This window comes from Plectropomus leopardus, chromosome 22, assembly GCF_008729295.1.
Source record: "Plectropomus leopardus isolate mb chromosome 22, YSFRI_Pleo_2.0, whole genome shotgun sequence".
Classification (NCBI taxonomy): Eukaryota; Metazoa; Chordata; class Actinopteri; order Perciformes; family Serranidae; genus Plectropomus; species Plectropomus leopardus.
In genome coordinates, this window is record NC_056484.1 from 3,887,726 (window position 1) to 3,915,583 (window position 27,858).

The 27,858-nt window shown below is 41.9% G+C and overlaps 1 protein-coding gene across 1 annotated transcript in view; it reads right to left on the reverse strand.

Moving 5' to 3' along the window:
- LOC121961685 (histone-lysine N-methyltransferase 2B) overlaps positions 1-27,858 on the reverse strand; it is a 38,117-nt gene continuing 10,259 nt past the window's right edge. The window contains exons 3-11 of the mRNA XM_042511751.1: positions 27,388-27,571; positions 24,648-25,097; positions 22,591-23,073; positions 18,887-19,039; positions 14,503-14,703; positions 11,868-11,944; positions 10,193-10,295; positions 3,966-4,196; positions 1-113 (exon numbers count right to left, since the gene is read on the reverse strand). Of these exons, the coding sequence (XP_042367685.1) occupies positions 1-113; positions 3,966-4,196; positions 10,193-10,295; positions 11,868-11,944; positions 14,503-14,703; positions 18,887-19,039; positions 22,591-23,073; positions 24,648-25,097; positions 27,388-27,571 (1,995 nt within the window). The remainder of the gene's footprint in view (positions 114-3,965; positions 4,197-10,192; positions 10,296-11,867; positions 11,945-14,502; positions 14,704-18,886; positions 19,040-22,590; positions 23,074-24,647; positions 25,098-27,387; positions 27,572-27,858) is intronic.

The window sequence follows — 27,858 nt, forward strand, 5'->3', positions numbered from 1 at the left end:
TCACATCGCACTCGGCCGCTGGTTAACAGGCACTTGCTGCCGCTGTGTGGAAACACAAAGGAGACCACCGCTACTTGACATCAGTGTCACTGTGTACTCAACGCACTTACAATCTGTTCACCACAGGCACATATTAAAGGTCTATGAGGCAAAACTGGCCTTTGGAGTCCAGAAGAAAAGCATGTATAAATTGTTTATCATCAGTATCTTCAATGGCAATGTTTCTTCATGCAATTTAACTGTTCCTTTTTTATTTTTATTTTTTAACATGACACTGCATAACCTTGTTTTCTTATTCACTAATGAAATCTTGTTAACTGGCCTGTGTTCACTGTTGTCTTCCTCATTTTGTATTGTTACTATTTTGTCTAAAAGAAAAAACAAAAACTTGAAATTTAAAAAAAAGAATTAAACCATGCTGCCACATGGTAGCGACTGCTGACTGATGATGACTACTTGGAGGGTCACAGAGTTGAATGGATGAACGGTGGCAGAGTACAAAAAGTTATTGGGGTGTGTGTGGGGGTGTGTGCGTGTGTGTGTGTGTGTGTGTGTGTGTGTGTGTGTGTGTGTGCGCGCACATGCTCTATTTTGGGAATCCTTTGGCAAGTGGTCAACGTTGGACCGAAAAGAGACAATTATGACCAGTTAGGCCTTTTCAGAGCCTAATGAGGAGCCACAGTTACAAGTGTCTGGACAAGAGGTAGTCAACACGCACACACATACACACACACACTTTTGTGTGCACAAAAACTAAAGGTGTGTGTATGTGCAAGGACACACACAGGACAAAACAAAAGGACCCTGGTGAATATTCAGGAGTGAAAAATGACAGATTGTATCAGGACACACTTTGTAAACACACCACACCCATAAACACAAGCACAGCGAGGACAGTCAGAGTGTGTACTTCTCTAATGAATACCTCAGACACACACGCACACACACTGACACATCATCATACATCCAGTATAATGAGGAACTTCATTAAATGTCCTTTAAACCTAAATCTAACCTGAACGTAATTATTAATTAACCTTAACAGCAAATGTTTTTAATTGATAAACAGAAGAAAATGCTGTGTGAAACGGAAAAAACATATCTTTATATATCATTTTATAGTATCTGATTATAAACGACAGACAAAAGTTATCAATATTGATGTAATCACACTGTTACTTTCAGGAAACACTTGCAAGTATTTCAGCAACTGTGTTTTGTGATTAATGTGCAATGTACTTCCTGTGAAAAATTCACACTAAATGATTGAATCTATCAATTTAAAACACAAAGTAAAATGATCTTATGATGAAGAGAATGGTAGTGGCAACTAACAATAAAAAAACAATATATCCCCAGGCCAAAACTACTGACGTGTAATGCATTCACTTCAAAAATAAAAATTCTGCTCTGTTTTTCTGAATTCACAATATTATTATATTGGAATAATGAATTCAAAAATTACACAGCAAAAAAAAGAAAAAAAAATTGCAAAATTTTTCAGCATTCTGAGATAATTGTCTTAATTCACAAAAAACAGGACAAATGTTTTACTGAGTGAATGCATTACTTTTGTGTACAAATCATATCCTTAAACAGACCTAATAGCGGTCTTTCTTTCCCCACAAGTAAGCTAATATGGCCACAAAGAAGAGTATAAATAACATAATAAGTAATGTTCAACAAGGTAACTGTGCTAGTTTAGTGTACTGGTTAGCCATTAACACAGAGTGTAGCTGTGGCTAATGACGGGTGTAGAGGAAAAGTCAGATGGCCACCAAAGTTATTATATTTCATCCTGGGGAGAATATAAATGTCTGGACTAAATTTTACAACAACAAACCCAACAGGCACTGAGATATTTCACTGAAAACCACAAAAGTTAACTTCATGGTAGCGCTCAGGAAATAACCACAGTCCTTGTGATTCATCCTCCGAGGAACATAAAAAAATCGCAGCAAATTTCATGCCAATCCAGCTGATAGTTGTTGAGATATTGCTCACTGAGCCACTGCTGATAGCTTTATCATCATCTTCAAACTCTAAACCAAAGCTGCAGCCTGACAGACGTCTCTTAAGGAAACAAGGACAACCAAAACCTGACATCATTAAAGCCGTCATATATGTATATGTGACACTCAACCTATTTTTTTGCACAAATACAAGGACACACACACACACACACACACCAAAGTCCACACTCCTGTAACACAACAAAAGCTTCCATTAGTAATAACCTTGCTGCAGAATAGTGAGGCCAGCTGCAGGGTTCTTCATCCTGCTTGATTACCGTCTGAACAAACCTGTCCAATCAGTCCCATTCATGGGTGCCAGCACTCACGGGAGAACTCTGACCCGCCTGACCTCTGCAGAGGGCCGGCCCCTCAGCCTTGACCTTAGGTGTGGATGCTTATTGTCGGACCCACCGGCCCTAGCGCTCTCACAAAGGCTTGGATGCCAGAAATTAGGCACTTGAGGGAAACTGGAGAACTCCTGGCTAAACTCCTGTTTGCAAAAAAGGCAATTCTAAAAAAAAATCAAGTGCCGTAATTGAGGGGACATTTTTAGAGTCGAGAGGAGTGTTGGTAAATGCGTCAGGTGTTTGTGTTATTGCATGGATGGTCTATTGTGTGAGCAGGAAGGTAAAGAAGAGAGTTGGCGAGCAGAGACAGATTCAGCCTTCAAACATTGATGAGTTGATTTTAAACAGTTGAGTATAACACTTTTCAATCAGGATATTGTCTTATATCTGTTTATAATAAAGATTCATTCTGATAAAAATCTTCCCAGCTGCTTCCTGCAGGTCACCTTGTTTTGACTTGTGCACAGCTTCCAGTTGAGCCTTAAAGTGTAACTTTTAAACCAATTTTCTCATTGTGTCCAAATGACTAATAGAAATACAAGTTCATGGAATTGGTCCAGTACTGAATGAGAGTAATGAGGACAGCCACAGGAAAGAAGACTGCAATGTATGTCATCTTCTACATGTCAATGTCAGGGATTATCTTAGCTTGTCTCTTAATTTTTAGCGCATAATAGCTTACTTTCCAGTCCTTCCTTGTGGTAACTTCTTTTTGTGTTTTATGTTATTGCTTTGGAGGTGTATGAAAGTTGTTTGAGAGGAAACTAATATGGTTTTTAGTGAAGGTATGTATGATGGAAAACGACAGCAAAATAGGATCAGGGTTAAAGTTGCAGACAATTTTGTTTTTGGCATCAAACCGGGCTGAACAGTGCGATATAAGCGTATGTGTCTTTTGAACAGTCGTGGAAAAATGGTCTTTAGACTGGCCCCAAAATGAAATTTGAATCATGTCAGACTATAATGGACTTATTTGGTAAACAAGAGGGAAATCCAGGCACTCCAAAAACGTTAAAAACAAGCTGGGGAGAGAAAACAAAAACTTAATTAAAGAGAAGTCAGTTTATTATAAATACTTATATATAATTTTCTCTTTGTTTTGTTAATATAGTTTGTTATTATGATATATTTCTGTTTTAACTTCATTTCATCATCTGGGTCACGTGATGCTTCCTATTGGTTCCTACCGCTATATAGGCGGGGCCATGCCTGTATTGTTTATGTTTTTAAAGCCCTGACAAAGATCAGCAGTGGTCAATACATGTTGGCTTTTTTTTAATGATATAACCATTATGATGAAGTCTTTTTAATATAATTCCTCCTCGTTTTTCATGTGTGCCTGGATTTCCTTCCTCTTTATCCTGTTGGTTCTCATTTCCCATGAGCACTGATACAGGTTCTTCACCTCTGTTTGATCATAGCCTACACAGCAACCAGTCATCTCTCTTTTTTTCTGGACCTATCTGATACTTTTACATTAATGCTACAATTTTTTGGCCTGGGCTACAAAAACTTCTACATTCTGTAGCACCAGGGCAATGTGCGAGTCAGAAAACTTAAAGCCCTACGTTAGGTAATTAAGTTAGTTGGATAATAAACTCACAGTCATCGAAGTTGGAGCAACCTTTGCTGTTACTCGGCTGATGAGGCGTGTCGTCCTGCAGTTTGGAAAGCAGGTTCAGCACCTTCGTTTTTCTCTCCTCCATCTCTCTGTCCTTCTCTGCAGTTCTGTCACTCCCGGGCCTCCTTCCTCCAGCTGAGGACTCGACATGGTCCCTCCATCCTGGATAATTGGCCTCCTCTTCAGTGGGGCCCCCTTCATCTGTGCTGGAGCCTGGAGCAGAGAAATACAACATAAAATACATTAAAAATGTCTTGCATTTTGCACTCTTTTGCTCAGTATGTGGGTATTTTTTTGAAAATAAAGATGGTAATCATCATCTGTCTTCAAGGTCGTCTATGTGGATGTAGCCACTTTGTAAAAAGCACTAAAACCCATTTTAGTTCCTTTAATAAACGCTAATTCTCATCACATTGTTCTGCTAAATGCCACGGTCGTGTCTCCCTTCAGTCCTTTCAGTGTCTCACTAAGGAGTGGACGCCCTCCCTGAAACTAAACAGCCGTCCATTTTGTTACTGACCAGCCAATTAAGAGCCCCATTATCTCTGAAAATAAAGTCTGCAGAATACACTTCTTGGTGTGGCAGCGCAGAGACAAAGAGCTCCATCAATGCAGACTTGAGCTTAAGGAGAGCTCCGATTGTCGTCTGCAACAGTTTCCATTAGAGTTTTGGACTCTTTTCTTCCTGCTACTTTTGCAGACGAGAGTGTTACTTGTGTTACCGCATGAGCGATAATTCAAATGTGATACATGTAGAGACAGTTCTATTCATTAGGGGGGGAAAGCTTGACCAGTGGAGTAGCTGACAGGCAGCAGATTCATCGAGCCTTCCAAACATGGCAGCATGGATTCATTTATCCCGTCAGTGAGAGCTCAGAGGTCAGCGGCACAGATCGATGGAGCCATGTCTCATTTGACAGGCCGTCTTCCACCACACTGCACACAATCACCCGCTCCCATCAGCCTCCTCGTCCCGCTGAAGTCTCAATGTCACCAAAACAGACGACCAGATGAGAAATGTTTTCATCTTTAGAGTGCAGAATTCATCACGTCGTGTGATTTTTCATATGCAACATGAAGCAAATGTGACATCATGATGAATGTGATGTCAAGATAATAACTTTCAAAAATCAAAAACTTTCCCTTTAAATGCATACAAAATTAGAATATAATAAAACTTGCTTTTTTCATTTTAGATTGACCTGTGATTGATTGATCTGGGCCTTTTGTTAGGGAGCTCCAAAAACTGTCAGCAAAAATCAGGACTAAAGTTGTGTAGTGTGAACTAGACATTAGTTGTGGTGCTTTAAGAGCCGCTGCACCATGGTAACATCTTCAAAGTGCTTGGTTTGTCTGATCGAGGGAATTTTGCAGAGATGTTAAAGGGAAAAAAGGCAACAAAATCCCAAGTTTCAGAAGCATATTACATCAAATGTTTGGAGTTTTTCCTTGGTAAAAAGATGATTTTTCAAAGACAAAGTTAGCTGATAATCAATTTTCTGATGATCAACTAAACACTGTGACCAGTAATTTCAGCACTGGTTAAATCTATGAGTCCAGACTGTTTCTATCTGTACAATCTTTAAAACACTGTGAATCCACAACTAAAATTATTCAGGATTTCCTTTTGAAACGCTCCTAACCTCAAACACGGCCTAATCCATGAATGCACAGCAGTGATTACTGGTCAGTTCAAGCTGGAAACAAGAGCCCATCTAAAACACACAGAGCAGGTTACCATACCAACCGCAGCATCTGAACACAGCAGATAGTTGGATTTGGCTGCGAGCAGCCGAGTCAAATCCCCTAGCTGATCTCGAAAAGGCCACAGAAGACAATAAACACACACACACACACACACACACATACGCCGCCCACCCTTCGCCTGACTCTCTCCGACACACACACACACACTGCCTGCCCTTTACCATCCAGCGCAGCAGGCAGAGGCAAGAAGGTTGGACTTGTATCTCTTTCTTTGCATGTTTGAGAAAGGGATGAGCATCAGCGAGACAATCAATGTGCCGAGGCTATTCACTGATGCCACCCAAAGCCTTCACTCCTCTATCTGCTCTAAGAATGGCCGAATAGGAGCAGGGTGGAGTAAAAAGGAAAATCCTTGCCAATTTATTATTCATGGGGAGGGGATTTTCCTTTCAGGCGCCTTTATCGAAGCCTTTCCCAACACGTCACCCCTCTCTATCAGCCCTGACAAGTGCCAATCAAAGGGCTTGAGTCCAGGTTTTTGGGGAAGCGCTGGAGGATTTCAGAGACAATAGCCAACGAGTCCACAGCAGCGGTGGCTTAGAGACAATGGTGACATGGCTACACTGTCAGTGTGTGGTCCTCTGGGGGGGAAACGATCCTTGCTTAGTACACGACTAATCTCTGCTTGCACCATCTCTGTCTTTCTGGAAGCTAATCTGTCCCGTAGCTTCCTCAGCTTTCCGGAACAATCCGCCAGGGTCAGTTCAGATTAGTGCTCTTTGTGGCCCTGCACATCGCTACATTCATTTGGACGCTCACATCTTTAGTAGCAGCTGAATGCTAAACACAGAGAGTGAGCGCAGAGTGACCGGGGCAGCGGGGAGACAGTCATGAAACAATTATGAGCTGAGGGATTATTCCACCTATGAATTCCTGATGAGCACAAACGGACAAAGGTCTTAACATGAGCCTCACTGGGGAGCAGCAGCATCTCATCGAAGCTCATTTCTGGCTTCAATTTAATCTCTGAATTGCTCAACCATTATGGACTGGGTGGACAATTCATTGATATGGAACTGGCATTAGAAAAATAGCTTATTATTGAATTAAAAAAAAAAAACTTGTAAAGCTATTTCACTGTTTTTACACATCAGTTTGCTCATTATAATGTGCATCATTCGCCCAACAAAACCATTGCATGATGCTGGACAGCTCGCAATCAAAAAATCATTTTAATTTCTAACAATATTAAGCTGCATTGTGAAAAATTATGGATACACAGGAGCTTGCGCTATATCTTACACTAATGAGGATGTCTTGGTGCAGCTTGGCATCTCCCATTTGAGGTTTTTCAGGCACATTCAACTAGTAGGAGGCCTCGGGGCAGACCCAGAACACACTGGATTGTATGTTATGTGTCTCATCTAGCCTGGGAAAATAAGACATAAAGTGTTGCTGGAGAGAGGGACATCTGGAGTACCTTGTTCAGCCTGCTGTCCCTGCGACATGGCCCAAATAAGCTGATAAAAATGGATGGATGAGAGGAAGGATGGAAGTGTGAATTCCATATATGCTTGATCTATATTTTGCCTCATTGTTCCATACATCCCTGTTCTATGATTCAATAAAAGCAGATTCTATTATCCTCTTTTTTTAAAAAATATTATTTCATTTTTTACCTTTTATAGGTACAAATATATTTATATGTATTTATTTTCTTTTATATTATATTTGTTCTTTTTTTATTATTTCATTAGCTTTTTATTTTTCTTTTAACCTAATCAATTATTTTCTTAAATATGTGAATGTATGTGAATATGGATGTATGTATGCATATGTACATGTGTGTATATGTATTTGCATGGATGGATGGAAGTTTGAATTCCATATATGCTTGATTTTTGGTTCCTTTTCATTTTGCCTTTTATTGTGCTCTCTGTCTAACTATGTTGTTGTGTAAGAATTCAGCAGATTCATTTTCTGAATCATAATTTTAACACAAATACTTAATATTTCCACACTATCAGTATACACAAACTGTGGAATTCCTTAACTCTAAAGGGTAATATCAATATCCTTCAGTTCAATAAAATGTATAAGAAGAAAATTAGACAATATGAAGTTGTATATAATTAATATAATTAATGGTGAGTTGCTGTGTATGGCTTTTGATTTTTTTTTTCTCTCTTATTTTTCTGTAAGGATTGGCTGCTGAGTAACTGACAAACAGACCATCAATTTCTGTTAGTTGATTTATTTTTGAGAAAGGGGCTGGTAAAATAAGATTTTCTTCCTCACTGGTCTGATTTTCAACTGTCTTGTTTCCATGAGTGGAATAAAAGTGAAAGTGGATATATCTTCCCTAAATCTAGGTTGGTTGTGTGAACTGATCCAACTATTCCAGAAGCAAATGGTGTCTCGAGCCAATTTTCTTAACTGTCTCATAGACACTGAGTCATAATGGGGTCATTCCCTCCATTACTCGGGAGCCCTATTCAAAAAGTTGAACTGCACGCACCTCCAGGGTAACTGAATCTCACCTATCCACACAAAGACATGCCACACACTGGGCATCTTTTACAGACTGTGTGACCTAAGGCGTGACCCCTCCACGCCCTGCTGATGACCCCCTCCCCCACAGAGTGACCATGCCTTTGGCCTCTAAAAGGTCAAAGTACACAAGCCATCACTGAGATCCTTTGGGTGACATCTTCTTTCATTACTCCAGTTTGCTTAATTCTTATTGGGTAGTTAAACAGAGAAAACCTGGTGGTAAAATGTGTAAGGAGCTAGAAAAGCTGCATTTTAAAGCTGAAGGAAATTTCAGACAATGTGTGCTTTGACAATAGATTTGGGCTGTATACATTTAACAGGCTGATAAATCAATCTTTCTTTGTAAATAAAAAGCCCCTAATCATATAAAACTCATTCCCTCGTGGAGGGATGAGATTGGTGGGTCACACAAAAAATCGCCTAACATATTATACAGCAGCAAGAGTCAACGAGTGTCTATATAAATGTCTGTATGTTCCAGGGCCATAGACGAATTGGAGCCTCCTGAATCCGTTGCTTTTTCTACATTGAGTTTTTCTTACCATTTTAGTACTTTTGCACCTCATTAGAATTGGGGGACTTTAAAAAAAAAAAAGGTATCAACTACAATTAAATCCACACAACGGTCAAGTTGCAGATAGAGTTTACATGCATGTCTTTGACAACATGGATTTTTCACACATCTTCCCCCCGGCAGCACAGAGGATCTGTAAAATCAGCACAGCACCCAAGATTAGTGTCCCCAATTCGGATCAAGTGTCTCCTTCTGTTCCTGATTTATGACTTTTAATAACAGTCAGGAAAGTGTTTTTGCAGTTGATCTCTGACCTTTTGGATATAACATGTCATCACCTGATCCTATTAGATATGTGTTTGAAATTTTGTTTGTTGTTGTAGCTTTGCACACACTTTTATATTTTTATCTTACACACTAGTTTTATATATTGCATTGAGGCACGGTTTTTGTATTTTACACACTTAACACGCTCAGCACATTATCGATATTATGATTTAAATAGTCACATATTAGTACTATTTTTTTTTACTTTTATTGTATTTCTATGTTATATCTTTATATTCTTGTGTTGATACTTATTTCTACTTGCGATAATTCTCTATGATGGTATCAGAGCGACTGTAACGAATCACAATTTCCCCCCGAGGATCAATAAAGTATTTCTAATTCTGACTTCACTCTTAGGTGTATTTCATCAGAAACAACACAAAAACTGAGCAATAAAATAATTAAGCTTTGCAGCCGTGGCACTTTGGTCTAAACGGTTAGCTGCATCTTGACCCTCAGACATATCAGGCTCTGATATGATAGATGACTCCGTAACATCCTCTAGGAGCACACCAGACCATGGCCCATTAGCGTGACAGAACAATGACTGATACTGGTAAAGATTCACTAGTGAGAAAAAAATAGCATGATTAGAGTGTGACAGGTGTGGTCAAAAGAAGATGGGAGAAAAAAGAGTCAGCTATCAGCTCAAGGGTGGCTTTCATGTGGTGGCGGTACCTCAGCGGACCTTTCTCCTGTCTTGCGCTGCCAGCTTTCCAGTGTTTTCCAGTGTTTGTGGCCCGTACAGTAAGCGCTGCCTATGAACCATCACTCATGAATGTACACAAGCCAGCCACACAGGTGAAGGTGATACCGCGAGCCAGCTGGCCCTCGCAAGGATTAGCGGGCTTAAGTGTACCGGAGGCAAGGGAACGCCAAACACAGCGCTGACAGTGAGGAGACAATGGCTCCTCATAAACCAGAGCTGACAGGGACTGAGTGGGCTTTTACCGGATCAGAAGCTAATGGTGAAGACGGGCTCTTTCTATTGATTAACTATTGTTGTTATAGGCTCTTAAGAGAGAACGCCGTTTTTACAGCAAGGTGGTGTCATAGCAGCACAAGCAGAACCTGAGAAATAATGATTTTCTAGGAGATACAGTACCTTGATTGGACACGCAGGGAGAGTTAGCAGATTTGAACATGTTGTATGACGGACTCTGGTCTATGATCCATGAAGATGGTGATTCGGAACCTTCAGACTGATCCTGCAAGGACACATGAGACAGAATAAACCTTTAGTAACAATTCAACCACAGTGTGATGTAGTTAGTCAGCCATCAGTTGCAGAGCGGAGATATTATTTGGCTTGTCTAAGGTTCTGGAGGGCCTGTTTAATATTAATGTTATAGTGTTATCAAAGAGTCTTACAGTGACTCTTCATCTGTGCAGCTTCAGTGTGTTTGCAGCTCCATGTATCAAAGAGTATGATGAAAGTCAAGAGCACTCACTGCGCAGCACAATCTGGGGACCAAAACACCTCTGGAGGTACACCGCTCAGTACACTGACCAGACGAAAAACAAAAAAACACTGCTCGACTTGAAGCAATCTCAATGACTGAGGGGTCTAATGATTCGAATATCCAACTTTATAGGGGGAGCCCTAAATATTTCCTAAAATGTCAAACTATTTCTTTCCAATTCCACAGGTTCTTCCTTCCTGTTGCCCACCAACTGGACTTAAACTAAAGAGCAATTTATCACAATGTGCAGTTTTTTCCATGTGGGACTGGAGTTAATACATTTTATCTGAGTTTGGTGTCTTGTATTGTTACTATTTATATTGTTCTTTTTGCTTTATCTTGTACATACTTAGCTGCTATAACAATGCAAATTTCCCCATTGTTGGACTAATAAAGGATAATCTTATCTTATCATATCAGTCCTGGGTTTCTTTGTTGCAGAACACTGGAGAAATCCCTGAAAGAAAACGTCCAAATGGGAATTTACAGTGATTAAAAACATTCTTGACCCAGAACCAGCAGATTTCCCTCCTCCACACTCCAAACATACCACTGGTTTATTATCAGCTTCTCCTCTTTATAAATAATCCAGTGTGTGGATACTTGGTTCAGTGAGGTGCATTATGCAAATGGCTGTATGAAGCCTGCTCGGAGCACTCCAGCTCGTCATTGTGGTTTGGCATAATTGCAGGGGGCTTATGAGTCTCATTCATGCTTTTCAGGGGCCCTCTCTCATTCGTCATAAAGGGGAGATTAATCGTAGATCACGTGGAGCACCTGCGTCCATTCCACTGCAGCCCAGCATGCACAAACCCTGTTTACCCCCCCTGACCCCTCACCCCTCAACCCCTGTCTGATCCTAGTGCTGGTGCATCCTCTGAAAGAATCCCACCGTGCAGGGCGTTTAGCCGAGTGTACCCCCTGCGACAGAGCAATGAGCTGGTGTAAAAGCCTGCCTGCTCCTGTACAGTCAGGCCTCCCCCCTCCTGCAGCCCGTGACTGATTAACCACACACCTGCTGCACGCCGCGTGCCCTCTGTTTTATTGTGTCTCAATTATCAACAACAATTTGGCTCGTCTTGCTGGAATGACAGTTATAAATGCATGCCAGTTCAAGTTTGTAAAAAGGGGGTCTTTGTGCAGGAGGGTGACTGTGTGCGCCAGGTTCGGGGTTATTGTCTGACAGGAGTTGATTCCTGAAGGTCTAGTGTTTGCTCACGACAAGACGCAGTGGTGCTTTTGGAGGAAATCTGATAGATGAACGGAGGAGGGGGGTAGAGAGTGAAAAGCAGTTTCACAAGAGGCAGTGGCACTCACTGATTTGTTCTCCTGGACTTTCCCTGCGGAGTCGCACCTTTCAGAGACGCTGCCAGCTGTGAGGGGCCTCAGAACACCTGACAAAACCACACAAGACACAGCGTCAAGCTGAAGGCAGAGGAAGCGATTGTGTGTTTGCAGGCAGGCGGCCGTGTGTGCCTGTGCATGTGTGTACATAAGTGTTAGCCTCCGGCACACACTTACACGCACTTCTCTTTTGTACTTGAGTGTGTGTGCACAGATATGAGTAATGTCGTGTATTAGTTCCAATTATGGCTCTTAACCTCTGAGCAAATAATGGCAAAAAATAGAGCAACAAAACCCAGAGGAGCACCTGTCTACAGAAGCGTGCCAGGTGCAAACATTGTTCTGGAGACACAGGGAGAGGAAAGACAAGCTTCCAGCAAACTTAGACAGATTTACTCTGGTTGTAAACGTCAGTGGCACAGATGCATGAATGCCAAAAAACAAAGCAATTGTGGTTATCATATTTCTCTTTTGCTGGTTCATCAGTTTTAAAAAACACATTTTCTCAATTACCTCTAGAGAAACCTGCAAATAGATTTTTCTTTTTATGTAAAGGTTTTGAGATATCAGCCTCTGAGATTTGCAGCCGTGCCAATAAAATTAAGATTATTGGAACAGCAATACCTCTTCCTGTGTCTGTTTCCCTGAATAATAATCCACAGACTTTTCACACCATTTCAAACCATTCACAGTGAGGTCTGTGGATTATCTGAAGTAAAGGTAAAGTCACATAAAGGCACAAACTAATTCGCACAAAGTCTCATCCCAAAGCAAAGGTTTACATCTGTTCTGAAAGATGACACACTCATAGGAGCATAAAAAGCTACAGTTATGGAGAAAGAAAAGAAACAATAAAATTAAAATTAGTAAAGTTTTGGGCAGTTCTGTCTCAAAAGCCTTCATGATGTTGCACTTGTTTGAAACACAAAAAGTTTCTTTAACAGAATTCTGAGCAGGGAGTTGCTGGTTTACTGCTACCTCTATCAGCTGCTGTGTTGGTTAAGAGGAGAAAATATTCAAATATATTGTGATCCGTTTTGCAGCACCCCAGCAACAAGGAGCATGCGCAGACCACCTAGTCCAGTTAAAGTCCTACTAAAGTTTTTACATGACAGAATAGCTCGACTTCCAATAATTAGCTGGGTGTGTTAGTCTGATTTAAAAAAAAAAAATCGATTTAGTCAGAGAAACATGTTTACATGGTCCATTTTTAGTCGTACTAGCACAGTAACTCAACTTTTTCTAAGATCCTGTAAACGTCCTGACTGGCTTTCAACGAAGTGACTAAGCAAATATGTGCTGCCATCGGTGCTTTCAAGTGTGTATGCCTCAACTTGTCGAATTGTCGAACAGCATCAGAGCCCTTCATCCTCCCTCCCTCCCTTCACACCTTTTTGATGACAGAATTGGGGTGTTTTGTATTGGAACATAGGCAGAAATCTCAGTGACAAATATCTCAAAACCTGGAAAAATAAACTATCCGTGTAACACTAAAGTTCAGTGAGAAATATTCCTTCGTAATTTGGTTAAACTGAACCTTTAAACGTCTGCAGTTTTTATCTCACTCAGCGACGTGTTATCAGTCTATAAACAACTGGCGCGAGACTGAATGAGTTCTCTGAACACTCGTCTGTTTCTTATCCACTGTTATGTATGCAACGCTTGGTTCTAAGTGTCTCCTGATATCTTAGTCGGACTTTCCCAGTTAATGATCCACTCCAGCGGTTTGATCTTTATTAATATGGCACATCCTGATATCCCTACAAACCTTCACTCTGAGCTGCCACACCTTCGGGAAAAAGCAGTTAAGAGCTCGCAGCGGCATGCCTGGGAGCAGATGAGAGGCGGTATCACAGCTTGTTAAAAGGGAAGCCGCTTAACGCCATAAAGGCATCACTTAATCTCAAGGCCGGCCGCGGACCGAGAAAACACACCTACACTGTTATGTTTTTTCCCCACTGTTTTGCCATGTGTGTTAACACCACCACAAACACACACACACACGGACACACCTGTCTGACTGCTCCCTGTTATTAAAGTGACGGTTTCTGCTTATCAAACGATCTCATTCAAACTGTCAAAAAGATTTGTCAGAGTGGGAGGTTTACGCTCAGTGAACTGAGATTGCTTGTCAGTCACAGTCGACTTCATTAAAACACTCAAATAAATCACAAGTGATGATTTTCAGGATCACTAATAAATCACAGATACTTTGACTAAAAGGGGTTTCATTAGTTAGAGAGGAAAAAAAGTTTGTCTTTCTAGACTGAACTTCCTCTTTTTGGCTCCTGGCATTATCAAGCTGATGGTATCTGGATGTTTTTGTTGGATTATGATTAATCCCAGCTTTAAAATGTGTGTGTTGCTTGCCCTCAGATTTCCAGGAACATCAGTTTCTCTCATTAATTGGAAATTCACTTTTGTCTAACTGAGAAAATGGATATTGGTTCTGCATGGAGAAGTTTGTTGTCATCATTAGTTGTCAAATGTGGAATTGTTGCATTTAGGGCCCTCTCTTTGAACAACATGAATACATACATATATATACACATATATATATATATATATATATATATATATATATATATATATATATATTCCTCCATACCTGCTGGAGTCAATCCTGGATCATACTGCATCCTCAGATCAGACCAGTCGTGTTGTAGTGAGAGCTCCTCGTCCTGATCGAAGGGACTCGGCAGGATGTCAGGCTCCAGTCGGTCAAGGAGGAGCAGCTGGACGCGGGACAGGGAGCCCAAATTCCCTGAGTCACAGCCCACAGTCAGCACTGCCAAGCCAGGAGACAGCTCTGCAGGGGGAGACTACACAGTGTTACATACTAGAAAAATGCCCTGCAGTGCTGCAGCACAGAACAAATGATGACAGTGTAAATTCTGGTTTGCTATTGCATTGGTGAATCATTAGAACACATAAAATAAAATCTTCCATGATGCTACAGTGTGTTAACATTGTTCTAGTTTACAACCAAAAACTGCATGCACTGCCATGTTTGCTGTGAAAACTTTTACTATGTTAATGCTAATTCTGCTCTCTGTTCTAATATGTTCGCTCTGCACTGGAGGTTTAAGGTGTCTTTGTTAGTGTTGTGTCAAATTCTGGTCCCCTATTGACATGTGTTTCCTGTAATATACAGTGACTGGCTTTCAAATTAGCGACATATATGACCTAGCTGCCCGGTGAACATTTGAATTTAAGATTTTAGGGAGGTGCACAGACATCACCCCTTTCTGTAGAGGAATGTGACAACACCTCTCTAGTGACAAACTTTGCACAAATACAAGTCAGTATAGTAAAGGTCAGAAATTTTAAGGGACATAAACAGAAGGACACAGTAAGTTTAGGGGGACTTTTAAGGGGCGTTTCATAGTTTCTGCGTGTTTGCGAGGGTCGACTTTGGTCAAAGTTGCATGAATTTCAACATCCAGTATGGAGCACTACGTCTACATGCAGCCCATTTTTTGTATCTGTGCGTACTGTATGGATTGTAAAGGTGCCAACTGCACATGCTCCAAACTCTTGTTTCAAACTCCTGTCCAGTCCAAAACACTATCAAGCCTGCCACTGCTGCCTCCCCACAGTTTAAGTAGGATATTTGATAGACATTTACTCCAGACCTTGGTTTCATGCTCACTGGATGTCGGCAGAAAGAAGTCGTTAAACCCTGTGAATGTGTGTGCCTCAGCGTGACCACAGTGGACTTTCAATGCAGAATGTATGTCTGAGCTTCTAGAGATCATCAAAGTTTTTGCAAATTATCCAGAGGGGAGCGGAAATGTGTGCACCAAATTTCAATTAATGTCAACCTCATTAAGGAAAGGTCAGGGGATCACCAAAGTCAGTAGGATTCCTCCTCTGGGTACCATGAAAGTCTGTACAAAATTTCAGGGCAACCTTTCTAAAAGTTGAGATATTTCAGCTCAGACCAAAGAAACAGACTGACATACCACACAACAAACTGACATTACCATCCCTACAGCCATTGTTAAAAGTTGAATAAAAACAAGAGCACTTTTTCCCAAATGTAAACATGTTTACGATGATTAACAAGTCCTAGAAGATCATAACATACAGGGAAATTCCCCTCATGTAATAAGAGAATCAAAAACCATTCATAGATGTTCTGAAATAAATTTGCAACCGTTGACCTTTGAAAAATAATAACTCAAAATTACATGGAATGTTTGTTGAACTGGATTATCAAATGACCTCAAATGACACTAACTTCTCCACACGCACGATCCCGAACCCCTTCAATCCTGGAGCAACTCACACCACCACCCCGTCCTCCTCCCTCAGGCTCCAAAGTTCTCACCGTCACACCCAATTAAAAGCGGATCAGTGACAGTGTGGCTCGCTGCCCATGCAAATCCCTGGCCCACGCTGGCTGGGTGTGGAGCTGCCATTCCTCTCCGAGGGGATTTCACACAACACGCTCTGTTGCAGGTACCCCGCTACACACACAAACACATCCCAAAAAGCTCTGGAGAAGCCCTTTTACATTAGAAAAACTTCCTTAGACAGATGATTTTCTGTTTGTTTTAACTGAATTATGTAACATGTCCATGCTGCACACACACTTTCCTGTGAAGTGTTTTCAGTTGGGATGTCACACATGTATGTGGGTGCACTGACGCTTGGTTAAGTAATCCCTCAGGTGAGAAAAAAGGAACTGTTGCGGCGGCTGATAAATTAAGGAGTCGTTGAAAGGAAATCCCAGGGATAACTGCGGGTGTGACACAATGTGACGAGACACACTTTCAGTTAGGCCCGGTATTAGTCCATCATTAGCCAAAAGTAGCCATGAGATTGAAAGACACTCAGCAAACACAGTGGCAGATAACAAATGACTAATCTCGTGAATATGGTGTTGGACACACCAGTTACCACCCACACAGAGTGACAGAGACAAAAGAACATGGACACACTTCTAATTCAGATGTGTCATACTTTAGAAAGATGATATTTGAAGAAGAAAGGTAACTGTTTAACAGCATCTGGGTTAAATATACCTGGAATTAATGCAGAGTGACTTATGTAAACATCACACAGGATGCTAATGTGCATAGAGCTGTTTTTTTATGTATATTCAAGTCAGCTCTAATGTCCTACAAGTCACATGTCCTCATGAACAAATTATCAAAAGTCAAATGCAAATCTTTCATGTATTTTACCAGCCTAACACCAAATTAATTTTTAATTTCACTTTCACAGTTTCCAGCATTGGTCATTTGCTGTAATGTGCTTATAAAACTCAATCTGTACGTCAATCAATGTTTTCACACTGTAGTGTAGAGGACACTGTTACGGATGTTATACAATAAAACAACATTTCCAAGTCCGAAAACAAACGAACAAAATGGTCTAAGGTCCCAGTGACAGGAGGAGAGGACCACTAACATGCCGACTTTATCGCTATTTAGCCACTTTTTGGACCCTCTCAGCGGCGTTGTTTTAAAAAAGGCAACAGGAGAAACATTGAGGGACCTATTTAGATCATCAGTGAATAAGGAGGAAATATACTGTCCAACGCGGCCCATGGCAAAGGCGATATAAGATGTCCCCTAGAGCACCATGCACTGGAGGGGCGCCACTAGTCACGCTAAAAAAAAAAAACAAAAAAAAAAAACTCATTCTTCGCCAGTGCTCGCTCCGCTCTCATCCTCCGCCTGTGTCTCCGCTGGTGTCTGCTTCGCTCTCTCTTACCTGCTCACTGACGCTTCAGCAGCCTGCAAATATTTTTTACTTTTTTACAATCAAACACAAGACCTTGGTCCTCATATGTATTTGTAGATGAATTATTCTCAGCTCTGCAGCTTTGTGATTGAGGCTGATAACATATCTGTATGTTTCAATAAAAATCCTGCTCAGTGAAGCTTTAAATCAGCCTCATTCTATACAAATGTAAATTCTGCTTCATGTCAGTCTGATAAAAATCTGTCTGGAGCATTAGCTCACATTTGGCTTGAGCCCTGAGTTGATTTTATCAAGCTGTGGTTGCTATAGCAGCAGGCACCCTGATCCTTCCACATCCTCGGGGCAAAGGTTACTGGGGTCAGATGGAGGTTTGGGGTCAAGCAAGCAGGTTAAACACCTTGTCGGGGATTAGCCGAGTATGAGGGAGGTGGAGGAAGTCTTCATTGGCTAATGTCTCTTTCAGCAGCTCGCTGAACAACCTCCAGGACACACACACACACACATTTACACATGGCATCTAACACAGGCGTGCACACACACACATTGCATTTACTCTGCTTTTGTTGGCCAACATGGGCTGACACAAAGAGCTGACACAGTGAGCGCTCAGATAAGCCCATTCTGTCTGTAACATGGCAGAAGTCACAGAGGAGGGAGAGCATGCCTAATTGAGACGTTACTGGAAGCTGCAAAGATACGGAAGCAACAACAAACAAACACTAAACAATAAGTATGGCACAAACCTGGCAGTTATGACAGCTGAGTTAGAAACTCCTCGGCTCTGACTGGTTGTTTTACAGCCATAAATGTCATTAGAAGTAGTACGCAGAGTAAGAGGAACATCATTTTTTTCACAGATTATCTGTTTCATGTAATACTGTGTGAATATAGTGACGGTTTCAGCAAATATGACAAAATGTTTGTTGTAAACACTTGACAGACTACAGCTTTAAGTCACTTATCAGGCAAAAGTCCCATAATTTCATGGTTTTCTTTATTTTCTATCATGTCAATTGAAATCATTTAGTGTTGGGCTGTTAATCAGACAAAACCAGCAATTTAAGAATGTTACTCTGTGAGGTGCCTTAAGCTAAATATTGGCATGCTAATATGCTCTTAACAACAATGTCAACATGCTGATGTTTAGCAGGTATGATGTTCATCACGGGACTAAACTACACTCCTAACAAAGTACAGCTGAGGCTGATGGGAATGTGATTATTATATAGTCAGTTATTCTGTTTCTGTTACAAATTGTGTGTGTTTTGTGTGTGTACCTGTGTCGGGTGAAGGGCTACCAGATGAGTCTGATGGCTCATCCAGAGACGGACAGGAAGCGGATCGAGGGGCGATGGCCTCCAGTTCATCAAACACATGAGACTGACTGCAGCTGAGCTCCGAGCAGCGAGACGCCGCTGTGCCACAGCGGCCTGCAAACAGCACAGAGTGGGTGTTTTATGTTACGATGATAAACACAATGATGATGACGATTAGAGCACACGTGGGCACAGTGGGTTGCTTCATTAGGAAATAATAGGAAACAGCAGAGAGGTGTATGAAAAAATAAAACAACTGGGAGAACTAAATGAGCACAGCGCACGAGGGGCAACTCGTGAAAGTCACATTATTTTCTTTGAGGATGATTAAATATTTTATTTTTCTTACCAAAAATTGCAGGTTTACTTGTTTTTACAAAGTGGCAAAATGGGAGGAAGGCAATGACCAACGAAAGAAGAAAAAAAATAGCAAGACATTAGTAAATTAGCGAAAAGAACAAGAAAATTACCTTAAAATTAGTATTAAGAAAAAAAATTATAAAGAAGAAGAAAAAAACGCTGAAAAAAACAAGTAAATGTTCTTGGAAGCTCTTTTTTAAAATCTCAACATTTTCTCTAGTTTTTTTAAAAACACATCTAATTTCTTGCAATTTGTGGAAAATTTCTCACCAAGTTGGTCATAGTCTTTTTTTCTCTCTCACATTTTTTAACAAAACTGCAACAATGTGCTCAGAGTTCAAAGGTTTAAATAAATGTGAAAGGCATGTGAAAGCAGCACAAAAAAAAGTGATGCTGCTCCAAGGGGGTTAAAGGGTTAAGCAAAAAATAAATTAAAATAAAATAAAAAATCATAATCTTATCGCTATATATATATTAATAAATAATTAATCAAATTGAATTTTATCTGCTTGCTATGATTTTGGTAAATTTCATGGATGCAGATCGGACCGTTCACTGATGCGATGTAAATAAATAAAGAATTTCACAGTAGCCGAAAGCTAAGGAAAGCTCCTTTGGGGAGGGAGGTGGGGGGGTATGTTCCTGGTGCAGCTATCAGACTATGAATCTGAGCTGAATGTTGTTGTGGGTTTAGTTAAAGCCTGTCCCTTCCAGGTTTTTCACTCTGACAAGTGGAACACACAAACCCAGGACCTCCATGAGTGAAGCCCCTCAGGCGAGGAATGAAGGTCTCAGCGCTGCGTTACAGTCAGACCTTTGGGGCAAAAGTAGTCTCATCTCACCTTCAATAAACACAAAACTCCTTCCTTAAGCTCCAATTACCACAGAGCTCACTCAAAGGAATGGTAAAAACTGTCAGGCTAATCACTAATTACTTATCTCCTCTCAAACCATCAAAACAAAACTGTTTTACTGTGCCTGGTTTAGAAACCAGAGGATTAGCGAGAGAAAGTGTTTCATTGGGTGGCGTGTTTTGTGGTCGTCCTGAAAGAGGCTTGTCGAGGCTTTTCTCACATTAGAAATGCAGAACAGCTTGGCCTGGACAAAAGGATAATATATACGGAGGTTCTAAAAGGAAAAGGCAAACTCAGCTCCTCGGTGTCTGCCCACATGGACAAGTTTAAATGTACACATGACGTCGCCCTCACACAGTCAAGTATGTGAACAACGGCGCGCACACACCGCTGCACCATTGTGCACTTGAGCGGCTCGGCGCTCTACTCACAGAGACAATGGAGGGACTTGACTTGACACTTCAAAGCATATTGCTGCTGTCAACTCAGCTGTCATTCTCAGCAGACGAGGAGGGCTGTGCTGAGTTTTTTCGGGGAGGTTAAAGGTGGCGGTGGAGGGTCAGTGAGTTTGATATGACAGAGTGAGAGGCACACAAGGCTGTCTCTGTGTGTCTGTGGCCCTCTTTTCCTGGTGACAGCGTCGGGCTAAAAAGGCCCAAAGTGGAGAGGCCAGGCCGGGCCGGGACAGTGACCCGCTTCATTGTCCGGGACAGTTACACTCTGGTGATGTTGCTCAAAACAGGTCAGCTCAGGGTCATTCTATGGATTATAGAGTATCTGGAAAAAACATGATGGGGGTCAGAAAGGGCTCAGAGGGTTGAGAGACTCCCATTGGCAATATACAGTATGCATAATACATAGGGTTTAAATATTATCTTACCATATTTGCTTCTGAAAAAATGGACCAACCCATCTAGTTGTTTTATTTTCATTTTTTTTTTGTTTGTTCATCAGCAGCATTATGAAAAAACTATAAACCCCATTTTCATACAACTAGGTGAAAGGGTGTCATGGAGCAAACACAAATAATCCTTCACATATGTATGCACTTCCAACCACTACAGGCTCTACCGCTGGCTATCAGCCCATTGTGATCACTGAGTTCAAACTGCAACAACCCGACCAAAGGTCTGGCCTCTGCACCGCTGTCTAGGGCTGCCCCTTTAAAGGTGGAGAACTGAAACATCAGTTGGAGACCCCTCAGTTGACTGAGTCTGCTTCAAGCTGATCAGTCTTTATTTTCTTGCAGTATAGATGGGGGCATTCTGGTCCCCAGATTTTGCTGCAGAGTGAGCAGTCTTGACTTTCACACCAGTCTTTGCAGCTGCAACATACTGCAGCAGCACAGAGGGAGAAAGAGACTGCACTGTAAAGTGAAGAAGTGGTGAATTTGCAGCTCACAGGAACATAGATTTGGATTTACTTCCAAATAAAGTGATTAAAATGTCCAGTCTGTGCAATGGTTGTGGTGTTTCTTTCCCTGACGCACTTCACTGAGGCGATGTTGCTATGTTCCACATTATTTCAGTGAGAAAAATGTTATCATGACGACTAAAAATGATGACCAAAACTTTGAAAATAGGCCCAATTCGAAAAAAAAAAAAAATCATTCTTTACACGCTGCCTCATTGAGGCCTCATTGAGCTTGAATTGTCTCCATCTGCAGTGAAATAAATGAACCAGTGACACTCGCTCTGTGTCTGCCGTGAAGAGAACAGCGTGCTCCGATACAGCATGGGCCCCCCGCAGTACAGCACCACACAGAGAACAGTAGATGTCTCTGATAGAAAAGAGAAAATCCCTACACAATTTCCACATTGTTTGCTTTCTTTCATAAAGTTCCAGGAGGAGTCAGATGTCAGTGGCCCCGTCCTTTATCCCCATTGGGAACGGTAAATTAGCGTTCGCAGGAAAGCTGCGGAGGTATTCTATTGTGGCGGCCCTCCTCAGTGTTCTGCCGTCAGCGAGCGGTGGTCAGTGTGGATTTATGACCATCGGCTACACGTCTCCCTCTTATAGCCCAGAGAATAGCGAAGGCACGGGGGAGCCGAAGCTGAGAGGCACGGCACACGAGATCGGCTCCCCGGACTCTATTGTTGGGGCCTCACGCCTTTGAACAGGGAATCAAACGGTACCAGCTTTTCATCAAAAGCTCTCCTTTCTATTGGTGATTTAGAAGAAAAAGAAAAGCTTTCTGCGTTATTTATTATGGGGTGGGAGGAGGTGGGAAAACAGGCTGACAGCAACGCTTTCACGATGTTTTGATGGGGGAGGAGCATCATAACACCTCACTATGGAGGCAGGCTTTGAATCCTCTGTGTCTTTGTTTATGTGTGGATGTCCAGCCATGTTCAGGACAATTGGGCCCTGAAGACCACGAGCATGAGCGTAACCCCGGGCGGGGAGAGGGTGTGAACGGTCCATATGTGACCAGCAGAGCTCATTTCTCACCTCTGACAGGGGAGATAGGAGGCAGGACAGGCCAATGATGAGACTCCAGCCGATCTGATGCAGAGGGGGTCAGCTTTGGTCCTGAGCCTGGGCGGCGAGTGCTGCTCTGTGGACTCGGGCAGGAAGACCAAGTAGTGGAGGGGAACGCCAGGGTGACGAGGCCACGATCGGAGTCCAAGGGTGGGTGGAGACCAGGATCAGCAGATACATCTAGGTGGAGATTCTCTGTTGTTTTGGCGCTCTGATGCCTGCTCAGGGGTTTCACTAATTGAGGGAAGACGGCTGACGCTGGGCGAGGTGAGAGGGGTTTGGTTTGGCCAAACAGAGGTTTACAGAGTGGAGGGGTGGCCGTAGCATTCGTGGATGATTGGAGAGGGTTGGATATTGCTGGAGGGGAAAAAGCCACAGGTGTCTTCATCACAGGACAAAGCTGGAGCGGCGAGAGACAAACGCTGTCTTCTGGGTCTGAGCTCCCGATATCTGCTGCAAAACCACAGAGGAAATTTAGAGGGCAGACAGTGTTTTCCACTTTAAAGTCTCTGGAAATGTGGCTTGAAATAGTAAGAATGCACATATTATATCAAAGCTGAGTGTCTCTTAAGTATCCACAAAATCTGAGTGAAAATAAAAGTTCCCAACTATTAGAAAAGCTAATGTTATTGTCATCTTCAGCTTCGTAATGTTAACTAATCATGTCATCACTTCAACTTGATCTTTATGTTTTTGTTTTTTGAACATAGTACTTTTACTATAGTAAAAGGTTGTGGTCAAAGTCCACTCAACTGAAAACCATTAACATTAACTTCGCTGTAATGTTACAAAGAAAGCAGAAGCTGGCTAACGCTAACACTACAGCATAGTGAAGACCCTCTTCGGTGTGAAATAAGAAGTTTCTGTCCCCAAAAATTCTGCATCACATCTTTGGATATGTTTTTGACACTGACAGCCACCATTGTTAGTTTAGGCAGTACACAAATTGTTTGTCTGAGTGAGCAAAAGCGGGGTACGCACTACAAGATAATCGCAATTTTGGGCCCGATTCCCCCCTCCTGACCAAAGTCAGCGAAGGCCCGATGATCTGATGGCTCTAAAGATCATCATGCGAGATTTTCCTGTGGTGTGAGGTGTGTTAAGAATGAAGACCGAGGTTAGCCGAGCACACACTTTGTGGATTGTCACGTGGAACGGAACAATAGCCAATCAGAAAGCAAGATGACTGAAGACAGGTGCACAACAACGGTGATAAACACAAAGCATAAAGTGAGATGGACCTCAGAAATGGAGGACCAACTTGCTGAGTGTTTGTACGTTATCTGTAAAACATACCACGATCTAACTGACAAGGCGAGGAGCTGGACAGAAATTGTTAACACAATGGATGTACCAGGTAGCTAACAGCGAGACTCGAAAATGAACGAAATCTGTTAGTGTGTGGTGTGCTGTGTTGGTCATCTTGTCGCACACCACACTCTGTAAGAAGACAACTGTTAAATCTGTCATTATTTGTCGTCATGTGTGCCATGTCTCACATTTCCTACATCGGTTAATATTTTAAAAAGCTTTTAGTGTGTGTTAGGCTTAAGGGGGCGGGACTTGGCGATAGGTCAATAAGAGAGGAGTTATTGTACCCACACAGACGCATAAAATCACTGACGGTATGTAGACTCAGCTATAATGTTTTTGCTTGACACGTCATGACTGTTAAGACCCAAGTGAATAAAACACAACCCCAGAGTTATTAAACTAAAACAGGGTCAGAGGCATTTTCAAAGGTCTCCATTTTAGGGGATCTAAAGCGCCAGAGTAGTGTGGACGCTAGGCATGAATGTAGCAATAGTTATGTGTTTTTAAATATATCACTGTGGATGTAGCCTAACTTTAAAGATCCTGAAACGTTACCCTCTCGATCATATTCTTATTGTGAGTGAACTCAATGTTATCTTTCAAAGTTAGAGTCGTACTGGACATTTCACATGAGAGAGTTTTTGTGCTTCCTAAAGTGCATATGAAGGAGGCTACAGCTAATGCTAATTCCACCGTGACAGCTGAAGTTTTACCCGCAGACAGGACGCTGCTCCGGCCACTGGCGAGGTCAGTGCTGCGACTGAACAGGCTGGACGGTGGACGACTTAAGTCTGAGAGAGACCCGTGTGAGAGAGTGGAGGTCGGCGGTGGTGAGCCTTCTGGTCCAGCAGGGTCAAGCTGCAGCTTCCAGTCGGACTCTGTGATGGACACCACAGCAGGTTGTGGTGCTCCCTCCCTCTCGTGAACTTCATCTTCTTCCTTTGGAGCAGGATGAGGGCGGGAGGGAGACACTGGCGCAGTGTTCGGCCTGCTTTGTTGTCTCGCAGAGTCGGGGTGGAGGTTGTTTTGGTTGGGAGGTGTTGGATTAATGGTGGATGATGGTGAAGCAGCAGGGAGTGGAGGACAGGGGACAACAACAGCGGAGCGCCTCGCTGTGATCTGCACACCCTCTCTTCTTCTGTCCAGATTGAGATGAAAGTGACCTTCAAGAAAGACAAAAACAAACCACTTAACCCTTTGAAACCCAAGAGCATCATCACATTTCTTGTGCTGCTTTCAAACACCCTCCACAAGTATTTAAACCTTTGAACAAATTGGTTTAATTTTTTTTTCTGAAACATGGGAAAAGGGCGATTATACATTTTAAAGCACTTTTAAATGGTCATTCTGATGTTGTTGGGGGGGATTAACTTTTTTTAAACTAGTTTTCAGATAATTTTTGGTACTTGAGAATAATTTCTTACTAATTTATGGGTAATTTCGTCTTTCGCTGTTCATTGCCTTCTTCCCATTTTTTTGGACAAAAATCAAGCCAATTTGGTCAGGTTTAAGATAAACAGTATTTCATTCAGAGTGCTATTTAAAAATAGACTCTAAATATTGGTTCAGCCAACTAAAGTTGATGTCAGACCCAAAGCCATACAGACGCCACTTTTCACTGTTCAACAAAGACTGTTTTTCAACGGCCAACATGGTGTAGGTCATTTTTTATAACTGCCAAAGTCTGCTTGTGACGTCCTTATTCCCACTTCGCTCAGTCCCGATGCAAACGTTTGTCTCCCTGCTGGGTGAGTCGGCCTGCTAACAAAGACAGCGAGAAATTGCCCCGCTGGAGCAGCTGCCTGTTTCCAACTCAATATTCACAATAAGAATCAGACCTGAGGGTAGGGGAGCTTGTATGCAAAATATCATATCAGCCACAGGTGTCCTAAATTTTTTGAGGAGTAAGTGCTTCATAAATGTCAGTTGCACTTGGGTTGATTTGTTTTTCATTTGATTGGGCACATAAAATATTTTGGGGATGGTTATGGTAATTTGGGCTCTAGGCTCCTTCAACACAACATTCAGTCATATTCCAATAAGCTCAATCATTTAAAAACGCAGTGACTAACCCGACAGACGAATCATTTATCTTATTAATATTTTGGATGTTGGATGGACCAAAAACCTTGTTCTAATTTTTTTTTAAAATTGAGGCCACTTTTACAAAAACAGTGAAGAAATGTCCCACATTTCCATGAGCCAAAGGAGACATATTTAATTAATCTGTTTTGTCCACGCAGCTGTCCAAACTTGGAGATATTCAGGCCACAACAATATAAAACAGTTTTTTAAAAAAGGCTTTTTCATACATTTTTTTTTAGATAAATGACTTAATACTACAAAGTCTTAATTAACCATTTTGGCACTTTGGAGTGTATAACTCAACTCATTTGCAAAACACTTGTTTTACACATCTTTCTTTCTTATTACTCATTATCTCCCCTTCTCCAACTCCTTTTTCTTCTGCTGAACATTTCCTTTCATCCCTCTGAGATTCCACAAACATCAACTCCTTCCAGCGACGCCCATTTCCCTTTCGCCTCCTCCATTCTTCCTCCTGTGCCTTTGCAAACCCCTTCCTTTCTCTCTCCTCCTATTTTTTTGTTGACCACTGAGCGGGTGTGTGTTGGGTGTGTGTGTGATGGGGGGGTGGAGGGTGTCAGACAATCTGCTCTTGTTTTCTGGGGGTCTGCCACCAAGAGGAGTCAGCACAGGGGGATAAAGAGAACGCACTGGAGAGCACATTTCTGCACTGCCTCCTCTTACAATGCCCTGCCATTCCCATCTGTTACACACATGCACGCACGCACACAAGTGTACATGAACTGGTGCATGTGTATGTGTGTGTGCGCTGATGTGCATATGAATGACATGTGTCAGAGTGCAAAGCCACGGCGTAGGGTGCAGCACGTTTCTTCAGAGAGCAGGGTTAAGGACGATTGTGAGGGAGCCGACCACCATATGGCAGAATAATTAGTATTAGACCCCAGAGCTGAGAAATGCCCCCCTCCTGCTACACACACACTTGTGTACATACACACACACACACACACACACACACACAGCAGCATAGTGAAAGCAGTGCCCTGCTGTGGCACTGAGGTGCATGCTGGAAAAAAATGCCTTCACATCAGAAGCCGGGCTCTGAAAGGAGCGGCAGGTCTCCCGGCCCCGGGCCTTTCATTCCCACCAGAGGATCACCAGGAGGGCGGCGCTGTGGGCACTTCCTCGCCAGAGAGGAGATTTGCACTTAACCAAACACAACCGCAGAGAGAGCTTAAGAGCTAACAACGAGCTTGGTGGCTTCTACTGCCACTGCTCCAGGAGAGGAAGAAAAGGCGAGAAAAACTGTTAATGAGCAGAGCTGCAGAGTCAAAAGGAGCCAGCGCCCTCCTCCTGTTGTGGCTGTGATGGTGTGAAAGCACCAGGTGTTTTGTTGATAAGCCTCACCCTCCAGTGTTTGTGTCTTTGGGGTAGTCAGAGTGTGGGTTTTTGGCGTCTTCCCCTTAGATGGAGGCTGTGGTCTGGACTTGGAGCTCAGGAAACAAGGAGGTCTGAGGTCCTCAGGACGAGTTTTCATGTGAGATAAGAACCGTTGACAAAATAAGGGACGATGAGTTGGACGATCGGGGGCCTGGAAGACAAGAAAGAGAGAAAAAATTTCAGTATAGTGTAAAATTAGAGAGAAAAACTGCTATCAGTATGTTTTGATATGAAATGTCTGCTATTTTAAATAAAATAAAGCAAATAAAGTAAAATAAAATAAAATGTAATAAATGCAAGCTAAGTGAATATAAAAAAGTTCAAATCTATACATTAGTCAGCATTTTCAAAAATTAAACAAATATAAATAATATATAATAAATAAAAAATTAAAAATCCAATTACATTAAGAAAAATTAAAGTCAATAAATTACAACT